We start from the raw sequence: 13,383 nt of genomic DNA, 5'->3' as shown, positions 1-13,383 counted from the left end.
CAGACCCATTCAGGGAACAAGGGTGGAACACACAGGACTCAGGTCTGCAGCCCAGAGGCGGCAAGCGGATGGGGGTGGACGGGGGCGGACAGGATGGTGCTGGAGGGACTGCCCAGGTCACCCATGTGCTCCGCTGGGTGGTTAACAGTGGGATGGTCCTGAAAGATTTTGATCAAGGTTGGGCTGAGATCAAAGGTTACTATGGAAAGATGAGGCTGGTGGGGGGAGGAAAAATGGACTCCGAGAGCGAGAACGTGAGGCAGGGAGACCTGCGGGCAGCCTCTGGCATGAAGAGGTAAGGTCAGCGAGGAAAGAGGAAATCGAGCACCATCTTGAGTACACCATTTCCCTTTGACCTGGTCACAGGCTACCTTGATTTCGATTTTGAAAAGGCTTTGCAAGTCAAGCTTGCGACATTCTTTACATGCCATTGGCCGCCTGCTTACCACGGACTCCAGCACCGAGGCACGTTCTGAAAAGATGACAAATCTCCGGGTACTCTGTGTCATTTCCCCAAATTGCATAAAGGGGCTGAACACACATGTAAAATGGGTTTAAGTAATAGTGTACAACTAGGTACAAAGAAAAACACTCTATGTTGAGTATGGGACAAGCCTTGGCAACCAGGACAACCTGGCCGGCAGCTGGCCTTCCAGGGCAGAATCCGGGGAAGGCACTCCCAAGCTGCACGCTGAGACAGAAACAAGATAATACAGGTGAAAGTGCACTGGGGACCCTAATGCACCAGGCACATGAAAGATTTTCTGGAACTCAACCACCAAAGTGGGAGGCTGTTCTAGAAAGACCAGCACCGGGGAGCCCCAAGACCAGACTTCTAATCACAGCTCCTCTTGTGACCAAAGGCCCAAGGCCCTTGCCCCCAGTCCCCTCACTGTAAAAAGACAGCTGAGCCATAGCATTTTCAGGGTGCCCTCCAGTTGAAACAGTAACTCTAGAGGTCAAAAGAAACCAAGGAGCAAAAAGAGAGGCAGGACACAGATCTTCATGAAGACACAGGCCAAATGACTTCAGCCTTCGAGAAGAACAAGAGAAAATAGAAGCCCCTGTACCAAAGTAAAAAGAACACTGGTCACACAGGGCCAGGTGAGCCCTCCCCAGCAGCGAAACTAGAGCCTCATGGGGTCCACTGAAGCATCATAATGCCACAACAGGACATCAGGCACATTGGGTGGTTGAGGAAGGAAAGAAAGGAGACTCACCAAGCACAACTTAAACACTATTGGCTTCAGGACTTTCAGAGAAAGGCTGGCCAACTCCAGTGCCTACAGGGGCCAGGCGTGGGTCAAGGTAATTACCACTGAGCGAAGTAAGCCAAAGCAATGCAATGGAGACTGATGAACTTGAGGGCCCATGTCCCATCTGAAGGGCACGGCAGTTATCCCACGGGGCAGGCTAGGCTGTTGCCATGCAAAAAAGTGGACCTGACGTTGCCAGGCTTTTAATTTTTCAAGAAGAGCCAAAGCCCTAGATTTTGATGTAAAATTTCAAGCTGTTTAACAGGGATCAAAGAAAATACCAGGAACCAGTTTCAGCCCTTGGTCCTGCTGTTTTGAATGCACCCCTGGTGAACCTGCGCTTGGCTCCACTCGCATGTCTGCCCAACGCCAACTAATGGCAGCGTCACTCTGAATGAAAGGACAGATTCGTATGGCCTTTCTGAACCTGGCCTGTTCACAAGCAGAGAGCCTGCTCTATGGGAACACTGCGGGGCACAAAACAGTGAATGCAGGAGCAGCACCCTCCTGGGCCACAATCTGTCGCCACAGGATGTGCAGACAGCGCGGTGGTGCCTTCCGTGAGGTGTTCTCTAGGCCTCCCCGCACAGCCATCTGCCTGGACGGCCGCCCCGTCCCCTGCCCAGAACACAAGAGCGGCCTGCTGCTCCTGAATCACGCTCAGATACCTATGAGGGAGGACCCACGAAACCACGCCAGGTACCTTCCCTTTGATACAGACATTAGTCATAACTCAGATCCTCGCGGGAGAGGGAAAAAAAAGCCAGTATTTTACTATCCACTAAGAGAAACGGACAGACTTTCACTTGTAAGAAGTCGCCTTTGGGATTTTTTTTTATTGTTGTTGTTATGCTACCTGTTATGAGCAGGAATAGGTGGAAACATGTATGCCAACCTGGCAGGGAGTATAAACTAAAACCGCCCTTCTGCAGAGCAATCTGACAACACATACCAGGAGCATTCAAAATGTTTACACCACTTGACCCCATCCATGGTCCCAATTCTAGAACTTTATCCTTTGAAAATAATCAAGAAATACAGAACGGATGTTCCCCACAGCCATTCCTTAGAATAATGGAAGACAAGAGTATGCTACACAGACACTAAAAATGTTTCAAAGCATTGAGCAACAGGAGAATACTCAAGGTGGACAGAGCGTTATAAGCACCAGGTAATGCTTTCTCCAATTTTCTTTAGAATCCCTCCAAGCTCACATGAAAACGAGAGGAAAAGTTGGACCAGAGCACAAAAGGTTAACAGAGGTTATCTTTAGGTAGTGGGATTCATTTTCTCCTTCATACTTTTCTAGATCTTCCAAACATTTTCCGATGTTTATCTGCAATAAACACGTATTATTTTTACAATTAAAAAATAAGTTATAGGGATGTCTGGCTAGCTCAGTTGGTGGAGCATGGGACTCTCGATTTCAAGGCTCTGAGTTCAAGCCCCAAGTTGGGTGCAGAGATTCCTTAAAAATAAAATCTTAAAAAAAAAAAAAAAAAAAAAAAAAGTAAGTTACAGGTGATTTTTTTTTTTTTTTTAAAGAAGATTTTGGCCCTGACTAGAAACAATGTAAAATTAACCTACTCTTCTGGGGCTAATTTAACTGCCCAAGTTTGTATGGGAGAAATCACAGAAATGACATGCTTTATCAGGGGTGCAGAAAAGGTGATGTTTTTCTCTACACTGTATCCACCGTAGAGACTCAATAAATGTCTGCTGACAAGTTAGCACACTCAAACTAAATTCAAGTAAAAAATCAAATTTTAATCTAATTCTTACAGCACTGGATAGGCCCTTACACACACCCAACTGAGCATGACCTTTACTCTTTTATTTTTTTTAATTTTTTTTAACGTTTATTTATTTTTGAGACAGAGAGAGACAGAGCATGAACGGGGGAGGGGCAGAGAGAGAGGGAGACACAGAATCTGAAACAGGCTCCAGGCTCTGAGCAGTCAGCACAGAGCCTGATGCGGGGCTCAAACTCATGGACCGCGAGATCATGACCTGAGCCGAAGTCGGACGCTTAACCGACTAAGCCACCCAGGCGCCCCAATTCTTTTATTTTTAACACGCAGCAGCTTGGGCACAGAAATCCCCATTCCAACATACATTTTTAACATCAAACTGGTAGGATCCTCAAAGTATGCTTTTCACATCAAGTCTACACATTGAGTTTCTAAACAACCATCTCACAATGCTGGAGAGAGCAGGGGATTAATACCAAGTCTTACAACACATCTTAAGGGCAATAAAAATAAAATGCTCTCCCTTGAACCACAATAGGCCAGCTGACCTCATTCTCTTCACACTATCATGAGTCAACAGAGCTGCTAAAAGTCAGACTTTAAAACATCTCATTCAAGCTACAAATGAAACAAAGAACCTCTACTCTTTACCTCCTCCCTATCCTGTTTGACAGGTATAAAAAGGCACGTCTCCACAAAGGGGTTATCAGCTTCAACCTCAAAGGTGGGTAAAAACGAGTCGGAAAAGGCCAGAAGGCTCAAATCCACATACTCTGTCATTACATACGTGTTTCTTCAGAATGGGTTGCCCAGACCTACACTTTGCAGCCTGGCCCGGGTGTTCCCTCAGTATCCTGTCCTACCTACCATATAAGACTTGTGCTTTGCGTGCAGTCTGTCCCCAACACTCAGCTGCCTGAGGCCAGGGACGGTGTCCTGTGACCTCACCTCTCGCCCAGGGCCTGGTGGACAGAAGGCAGCAGTGGATACCTGTCCACAGAAGGAATACAGCACCCATAGAGAGTTTTAACAGCCAGGAGGATGGAATGAGCAGGGAGAATCCACAGCTCTAGGCTCTTAGAATCTTTTATTTCATTTTATTTAAAGAGAAGCTATTTTTTTTTTAATGTTTATTTATGTTTGAGAGAGAGAGTGCGAGCAGGGGAGGGACAGAGAGAAACGATCTCTCAGAGGCAGAGGATTTGCCAGCGCAGAGCCCAACGCGGGGCTCGAACTCACGAACTGTGAGATCATGACCTGAGCCGAAGTCAGACACCTAACCCACTGAGCCACCTGAGAGCCCGGCTTTTACAATTTTTTGTATCAGATATTCAGGGAACATGTAGTTTGTGCAATGTAAGAAAGGGGCTGCGTGTGGGGCACAACCTCTTTGGAGAAAGCGATGGAGACTTCGACATGGCTCTAAAAAGTCAGCCACCAGGCACCTGGGTGGCTCAGTTGGTTAAACGTCCGACTTCGGCTCAGATCACGATCTCGCAGTTCGTGGGTTCAAGCCCCGCATCGGGCTCTGTGCCGACAGCTCAGAGCCTGGAGCCTGCTTCGGATTCTGTGTCTCCCTCTCTCTCTCTCTGCCCCTCCCCTGCTCATGCTCTGTCTGTCTCTGTCTCTCAATAAATGTTAAGGAAAAAAATATTTCTTTAAGTAGCTACAGGAAGGAGTTGTGTCTCACACCAGAAATCCCTTAGATGCCAGAACACCTGTGACCATTCCGACTTTCCCAATAGCCAAAAAACAATCAAAGAGCCACTGAGTGACAGTTGTACACTTCAAGTCACTGGTCCCTCTTCCCAAATTTGGCCGATAGGCTCTTCATGGGAAAAACAAGTCGAATGAGACTTCTATGCAAGAAAGACAGACGGAAGGAGGAGACAGATCTCTGTAAGTGTAGGGAGGGCATCTTCTCCGCTGAAGTTACAGACTCACTTATTGCTCAGTCATCCTGGGTTTATATCCGACTTCAAACTACACCATCAGTTCCCATAATCTCATCCCAAGCAGAAGCAAGTGCCAACTGAAGCAGTCTTGTAAAAACAGAAATGGCTTAGAATCACACAGACCTGGGTTTGAATCTCAGCCCCACTATGGACATGCTCAGTAACTTAGAAAGTGACTTCATTGGGGCGCCTGGGTGGCTCAGTCGGTTGGGCGTCCGACTTCAGCTCAGGTCACAATCTCGCGGTCTGCGAGTTCGAGCCCCGCGTCGGGCTCTGGGCTGATGGCTCAGAGCCTGGAGCTTGCTTCCGATTCTGTGTCTCCCTCTCTCTCTGCCCCTCCCCCGTTCATGCTGTGTCTCTCTCTGTCTCAAAAATAAATAAACGTTAGGGGCGCCTGGGTGGCGCAGTCGGTTAAGCGTCCGACTTCAGCCAGGTCACGATCTCGCGGTCCGTGAGTTCGAGCCCCGCGTCAGGCTCTGGGCTGATGGCTCGGAGCCTGGAGCCTGTTTCCAATTCTGTGTCTCCCTCTCTCTCTGCCCCTCCCCCGTTCATGCTCTGTCTCTGTCTGTCCCAAAAATAAAATAAAAAACATTAAAAAAAAAAAAAAATTTAAAAATAAATAAACGTTAAAAAAAAAAATTAAAAAAAAAAAAAAAGAAAGTGACTTCATTCTCAGAGCTCAGTTTCCTCATCTGAAAACCTGGGACATGCCGTCTTAGCTCGCCCATGAAATGTGGGCACAGCACTGTGTCCAGAGACTGGCACACAGGAAGCACTTGGCCATCAGTAGCTACCTTATAAAGCTCTGACAGAGGGAAAGACTGAGTGAGTCAAAATTTACATCAGAGGAGAAAAGCAACATTTAAACCCAATGTACAATTTAATTCCCCAATTATACACCTGACCCTAAAGCATGCTTCTGCATCTGCTCTCTCTGGCACACTCAGCCGAAATGCAGCCAAAAATGACAGAAAGCCTCCAAGCCTGGGAGTCTGGAGACCCGAACAGTTATCAGGTCATCTCTACCTCGCCACATACCCTGGTCAAGGCACTTCACTTCTCTGGATCTCCTTATCTAACACATTAAAGGGCTGAATCTGTTCTTCTGATTATCAAGATTGATTTAAATGTCATTTTTGTCATGAACCGTAAATCCACATTCCCCAGACTTGGGAAACACCAACAGGAAGCAAAGTTTTCACATGGCACATATTCAGGTTAATGATGATTCTGAATTCCAAGCCCCGACTGTTATTTCCACAGACACTAGGGCTTGGCTATGAACTATTCTCCATGGGTTTGTCCATCCGTAACAGCTGTCCACATTAGAGCTTTCTCAATACTCAGGGTTTTGTCAAGTAAAGAACGTCTACAGACCCTTATAATGCCACGTATCCTGCCCCTTAACATGCATGCACACAGGTTACTCGCATACAGCCTGGAGTAATCATACCAGTGGTCCACCACAACCAGAGAGACGTCCATTCTTGCCATCTAATGCCAAGTAACTTTCTGGAAATAACAACCAAAAAGGAAAGATAATCCCAGAATTTATTAGCCAAGCCAAAGGAAGTTACTCATCAATTAATCCAAGCCCAGTAAGACCCATTGCCTGCCTGATATCGATTCCAAATCCATCATTCAGTCACGAAATATTAAGTGTCTGACAAGTGGCAGACACTGGGGACCCAGAGATGGATCCAGGGATGAGCAAAAATAAACAGACCATGCCCATGGGGTCAAGGTCCACAAGAGAAGGTGTGAGGGGCTGTTCAAGGCATTTCAACATCAAAAGATGCTCCATTTCGTTTTCCAGTAAATGATGAGAAGGAACACATTTACAATCTGCTCTCACACATGCTGCATTCAGATCGTCACCTTCTTGCACTCCACCCTCTAGATGCAAAAAATTCTTTGAGTCACCATTTTCTCACTTCACCCAAGGATAATGCGTTTAACTAGTACCAGATGGATGCACAGGAGAGAAGTTATTCGTTACAGACAATGGATGTCTTAGGAACCAAGGGCTCAATTCTGTGGGGAAACCCACTTGGGAAGGATTATCATGCATCCATACACATCTATCACCATGAGCGACTGTGGACTCCAAAACCAATATGGGGTCTGGTACAAAACAGAGTTTTGGTAAACATTTATTGGATGAAAATGCTCCACGGAGACACACAAACCTGGAGACTTCTCTACAACTCTTGCCAGCCTGGGTCCCACATCACTCCAAATTCTTAGTAATGGACTATTTGATGATGAGTATCAGATTAGTGCTTCTCTTTTTCCTCTTGGGGAGGAGGGGCATCACAGAACCCCCCAAGAGGCAAAATTGTGTACCTTCTCAGGAAAACAGAAGTGCACGTACACAAGTGCAGGTGCATGTAATTGTGTGTATAATTTCAGGGGTTCACAGGCCCTCTCTAGAAGTCTGTGACCCTCAGGTTAAGAACCCCTATACTAGATTCTTAGAAATGAGACTCAATTAATGTCCAAATCCAACCAGCCACGTTCTATTTATCTGGCAAAAATACGAGCAAAGGGGCCAGACGGGCCTGGGTTTCCATCCAGGTTTTATCATTTGCCAGCTATGTGAGGTTCGAGAAGTCACATCACCTTTCTCGGCCTCGGTTTCCTCGTCTGTAAAATGGGTTAAGGGTAGTTGCTAATTCCAGTTAAAGTCAGGATGAGATGAGCAAACACACGACGTGCTTGGCACGGTGCCCTGTATGCACAAGATGGCAGCCATCACCACTTTCCTTCTGGTCTGCGGAATCTACGCTTGCCTCCCACTACCACCTGCACCTCCGTTCAGAGCTGCATTAACAGCTCCCATGGGATCTTAGGGAACAAGGCAGAAAAGGAGAGCCCCTGAGAATTCATGAGGTCACAAAACATAGCCCTAACGTTTTCCCCCAAATCAACTGCTTGGTTTTAACCTATGAAGGCCCTTCTGACAGACAGTCGGCAATCTCTTTCTGTGTAAATCCAGGTCAGCTGCCAGCACACAATTGTTCTATTAGGCCAAGTCAATTTTTAGAGGCAGGCCTGTTCACTTCAAATGGAGATGAAAAGCAAAGTGTTTGATCAAATACCGAACTGCAGAACCACACTGACAGGGAAACAAGGCAGAGGAATTAGTTTCCTAAAAGTATTCTCTGTGATACCCTTGGTTAATATTGGATATTTAAGGATGTCACTCAGCCCTTCTGACCTACCACCCAGCTTCCCCCAGCTCCTCATAGCTAAAGGCACTGGCTTGGGTCTTAAATGTTCTCAGCGCGCCTCTGCTTTCAAGACCATTCAACACTTAACCCAGGCTCCAGAAAGGCCAATTTTAAAGTTACACAAAACCTATCATTCAGACTCCTTCTACAAATGAATTTCTCAAGCCTTTCTAAATATTTGACTTCAAGGGAAAAAAATGCATTTCCACTTTAAAACAATCTTTCATCTCTAGCGATGCAAATTTTCTTTGTTTGTTTAACCAATCCAGACACCACCAGCCAGTGTTTAATCAGGCCTTTATTTAACATCGCTAACCATGTGAGTTGCACAGCCAAGTCTGAAAGTTTCAGATAATGATCTCATAATAGCAACAAATTGGTTCAAAGATGAAATATGTATCAATATATCTAAGAAGCCTTTAAAGTTCCACACTTTAGAATGACAGGACTGTAATTAATTCCTCCAGCATTCAGACTGTATGCCTGACATTCTTACAAGCAAATGGATTTCAATGCTGCATGAATAATATAATTAATAGCATTTCATATCCACATACTGTTTTCACAACTTTCACAGATGAAGATGTCAAAAAAAAAAAAAAAATCTCTCTTCTTAACAGAGCACACTGGTGACCTTGGGAAAGTTATTTAAGCCTAAAACGCACAAGCAGAGAACCAAGAATCCTGTGACTAATCCCAAGGTTTGAATTACTATCTCACTCTGACACTGACACACACACACACACACACACACACACACTCTTAACCCAGTCTCCCCCTCCCCTTCCATGCAAATGACCAAACAGGTACTCTAATTACAAGTATCTGGGGCAAACCAGACTGTGACAAGGTATCTCCAGTCACTGTATATAATAGGGAGGGGGAAAAACAGTAACAAACCAATTCCCTATCTTAGAACACTTAAAGTAAAGAGACTCCCAAACAGATCTTTTCCTCCCCTTAACCATGAACAACAGTGCTACCGAACCCCACTGGAAAAAACAAAACGCCATGTTGCAATGCTGCTATTAGGTTTTAGTTATAGGAGAATGAACTCTGCTCTGAAGACCATAAAATATTAAATAGCAAATCACGCAGGGTTATTTTAAGACAGTAAATAAAAGGAGGTTTGAAAAGTTCAACAAGGCGCTTAGAAAACATGATTAATCTGAAGCTGAACACCAATGTGTTCCTTCTACATTGTCATTTTTCATACAAAATGTTACATTCCCTCTCAGCAGTCCTGAAACACCAGCTTTCCTTACAAAAACATTTTTCAGGGCTGACAGGGGCCACACCAGTTACTTCAGTCGAGCAGTATTCAAATAACTAATAAAAACATGCCAGCCTCTGTATACACACAGCCCTGAAAGCCATGCTGAGTTCCCTCCATCTGGGCACCCATGAAGTTCAGCGGGTAGGCCCCTGCAATAAAGTTATTAAAGATATGGAGAACACCAAGAAATGACTATTCAGACAGCTCAGATAAACTCACCAACACTGTGCAGTTATAAAGGAATTAAGGACACCTATTAGTGATTGCTTAACAGGTCAACTTATTAATACCATTTAAGTCATTTTTCTTTACTTAGCAATTGTTGACTGAATTTTTTTTTTTTTTTTGGGCTAGGCTAATGGACTACATACAAAAGAGATAAGCACTTCAAAAAGATTCAAAAGGGAATAGATTCCTTCTGCCAAATTCACACATTCTCTCTACTCACAAGGATAAAATAGCTACAAACGGTGTGTTTAAACCGCTAATTTTGTATTAAATGGTGAACCCAAGATTATCTCCAAAGCACAGCACTACCCATAATGGATAGCCAGCCAGACAAACTATGGTGGAGAAAGAGTATAAGTTAAAACACTGCAGATAAAAATCACAAACTTCAAAAGTCTCCTTCAAATAGTGAAGTGCCACATTAAAACATCTTTTCTCTTAGAAGGCTGTAAATCAAACATTTCTAAAGCCATCAAGGCACACTGAAAGCCTCAAAGGGGAGTTACAAGGAGCAAGCTTTAAGACCCAAACTATTCTTGAAGGCTGCAACTGAAATGTGTAGGAATCTTCAACAGACCATCTTCTCTAAAGCTTATAAACTAAAGGCCATAATTATAACATTAGCAAGGAAAAAAGTGCAAAAGCCTTTAACATATGTAGTCACAGGACTCAAACATGTGTTTCCCCTTTTATTTACCCTGCAGAAGTTTAAGATGGGGATAAGAGCTCTGTGAGGCAAGGCTGCTGATTAATCGCTTGGCAGGGATGCCTCCCCCAGCTTTGTAAGGACACACCTCTAAGGAGCCAAGTTGCACAGCTCCCTGCCTACCCACCTAGGGCTCTGAGTATGCACCGCGGGAGGAGAAAGGAAGAAGCTGCTATGCAATCATCCATACGCTTCCCTTCTCTTCATTCATAACTCATCCAAGAGTAAAGCACAGAAGGCCCAAAGCTGAGAAGTCTGCAGACATTCCATCGCCTCCAAAAAGGCTCCAAAACAAGCCAACCATTTCAAATCGCCCGCATCCGAGGCATGCATATTAACCGCCCTAAGTGGGCTGGCAGTCTACTAACAAGTTGATAAAATCATAGCCAAGGAAGCGGGAAGGCATCTACCCAGCTCAGCGACCGCAGAGGCTTCAGCTCGGCCCCACCTCCGAAGTGTAGGCACAGCTTAAAGCTCTCCCCAGCCAGCTTCCTTTGGACACAGACCTCTCTCATTGGGAGCAAGGTGGGGAGGCCCTGTCAGTGAGCGACCCTGTCTCCCCATTTCCAGGCCCTCCGCAGAAGTCCTTGGCCCAGGAGCGGGCAGGCAGTCTCCCTCCCACCCTCTGTAACCTGAGGCACGCAGCGAAGGCTGCCTTCTACGGCCACTCCAGGGCACTCGCGATCCCCACTCTCCGGCCAGCTCCCCCTGCTTTCCTTGCCTGCTGCTGCTTGTCCACAGCCCTGCAGGGAGGTCAGCGCCCAGGTGAGTGAGGCTGGCGGCAGGTTCCAGAAAAGAACCTAATGGTGTACAGCCTCTCAGACAAACCTTAGCTACTCCCAAAAAGAACGTGCAGGGATGGAAAGCAAAGCCTGCAACCTGAAACAAGCCACCCCATCCTTCATCGCTCATCTTCCCAAAGTCGGCATGCAACAGGTAGTTCCAGGACTTCCACCTGAGGCAAATAGAATGCCCAACCGGCCCAAGGGGGCCGTCCCAACGTGGGTACCAGACCCGGGGTCTCCCTCTCGCTCCCCCCGGACCCGCAGGAGGCCAAGCCCCCACGTGCGTTCGCCCCCCGCTGCGGCGCCCCGGAGGCCGCGTCCCGCCCGCCGGCCGGGGAAGGATGCCGCCGGCCTCCTCGCCGCCCCTCCCGCCCGCCCGCCCGCCCGCCAGCCCGCGGCGGGGTCGGCGGGCGCAGCCCCCGGAGCCATCTTGTGGCGGCGCGGGGCCCGGGCGGCGGGCAGCTACCTGCACGATCTCGCCCTCCGCGCTGAGCGTGGCCCCGGCCCGCGAGAAGCGGCCCGTGAGGCCGGTGGTGTAGGTGGTGTAGTCGCCGCTCGGGCTCGACTCGAACAGCACCACCTCCACAAACGCCGTCTCCTTGGCCCGCGCCGCGCCGGGCCCCGCGGCCGCCAGCAGCAGCCCGAGCAGCAGCGGCAGCGGCGGCGGCGGCGGCAGGCGGCGGCCGCGGGGGCCGCGGGGGCGGCGGCGGAGGCGGTGGCGGCGGCGGCCCGGGGCCCCTGGGCGCCCGCCCGAGCGCGGCCTCATGGTCCTGCGGCGGGAGGGCGCGGAGGGCGGGCGCGGCCGAGCATAGTCGCGGGCCGGCGGAGGACCGAGCGCGGGCGGACGCCTCACAGCCCCATCGCGGCGGCGGCGGCGGCTTTGTGGGTCGCAGGCTCGGCTCGGCTCCCCCGGCCGTCGCGCCGCGGCCCTTTCATCTGCTCCACGTGAGGGGTTATCCCCGCCCCGGCAACGTCGTGACCCGCTCTCCCCTCCCTCCCCGCACTCGACCGCCGCGGCCGCCGGAGGGGGGGGGGGGAGCGGGAAGGCGGGGCAGGCGCGGCGGGGGACGGCCCCACGGCCGGACACGCCCCCGCGCTCGCCCCGCCCCCTCGCCCCGCCCCGCCCCTCGCCGCCTGCGCCCCACCCCATTGTTCTCGCCCCGCCCACCGCCCACCGTCTTGCTCCGCCCCATCGTCCTCGCTCCGCCCCCTCCCCACCGTCCCTACCCCGCCCCCTCGTCCTCGCTCCGCCCTAACGCTCTAGCTCCACCCCTTCGTCCGCGCTCCGCCCTCGGCGGCAGACATTTCTCCTTACGGTTGCCAGAGTTCGGCGGGAACCCGGACAGCATCCTGCTCCCGGGCGACTGCATTCTCTCTGGAGGCCCCACGCCTCCTGGTCCGGTGTGGTAGTTAGGGCCTTGTCCTTCCCGGCTCTGCGACCCCAATCCACAGTTCCTGGGAGCCCGCACCCGGCTCTCCACTCTCACCCCCACCTCGAATGGGATCGAATGAGAAAGGCCCCCGCGGGTCAGGGCCGTTTGCAACTCAGCCTTGCAGGGCAGCGTGTGGTTCTGCACCGGTGTCACTAAGACAGTTACTCTCAACTGTTTGGTGGTGGGGGGCAGCGAGGGGAGGCCTTTAGCCGTTGGATTCTGATGGAGTTCATCTTTCTGCAGCCCCAGAGACTGTAACTCAAACAGCCCCCAGAGGGGTTCTGAAACTGAGTCTATCCGTGTGCAGAAGGCCAGAGGATTCCAACACCATCACTCTTTGTGCACAGAATGATGGCTGCCAAATTAATGTACCAAAGACGTGCTCCAGGTCCCAGGGGTCCCCAATCTCCCAGAAGATAAACTTTCAACAACTTGCTCCTCTTTGGAGCATGCCTTTTTCTTCCTCATCTAGTCCTATGAGAATCGAACCCCTCAAAACTGGGATTCAATTCCCACTTCCCCCGTGGAGTTTTCTTTCTTTCAGCAAAATGGCTTTGTTCAGATATTAGCAAATATTTGGTTAGGATGATCTGCTTCTACTTGCTACCACACCCAAAATATTAAAAAGACGAAAAGAAAAGAAAACTCATTGAGCATTGTCTTGAATAAACAACTTACCAAGGTTACATTTTAAAATAGAAAAAATATTTTCAAAACGTGGAATAGAAAATACATGAAAAAACCCATGGATCTGCGTTGC

General features: G+C 48.9%; 1 protein-coding gene across 1 annotated transcript in view; it reads right to left on the bottom strand.

Annotated features, from left to right (window-relative positions):
* ZNRF3 (zinc and ring finger 3) overlaps positions 1-12,268 on the bottom strand; it is a 157,485-nt gene extending 145,217 nt beyond the window's left edge. Inside the window, exon 1 of the mRNA XM_058693158.1 lies at positions 11,657-12,268. Within this exon, the coding sequence (XP_058549141.1) occupies positions 11,657-11,956 (300 nt within the window). The 5' untranslated portion in view covers positions 11,957-12,268. The remainder of the gene's footprint in view (positions 1-11,656) is intronic.
* Positions 12,269-13,383: the final 1,115 nt, after the last annotated feature.

The sequence above is a fragment of the Neofelis nebulosa genome, chromosome 11 (assembly GCF_028018385.1).
Source record: "Neofelis nebulosa isolate mNeoNeb1 chromosome 11, mNeoNeb1.pri, whole genome shotgun sequence".
In the NCBI taxonomy this organism is placed as follows: domain Eukaryota; kingdom Metazoa; phylum Chordata; class Mammalia; order Carnivora; family Felidae; genus Neofelis; species Neofelis nebulosa.
Note: the sequence above shows the minus strand (reverse complement) of the source record. Positions and strands in the feature narration are given on the sequence as shown.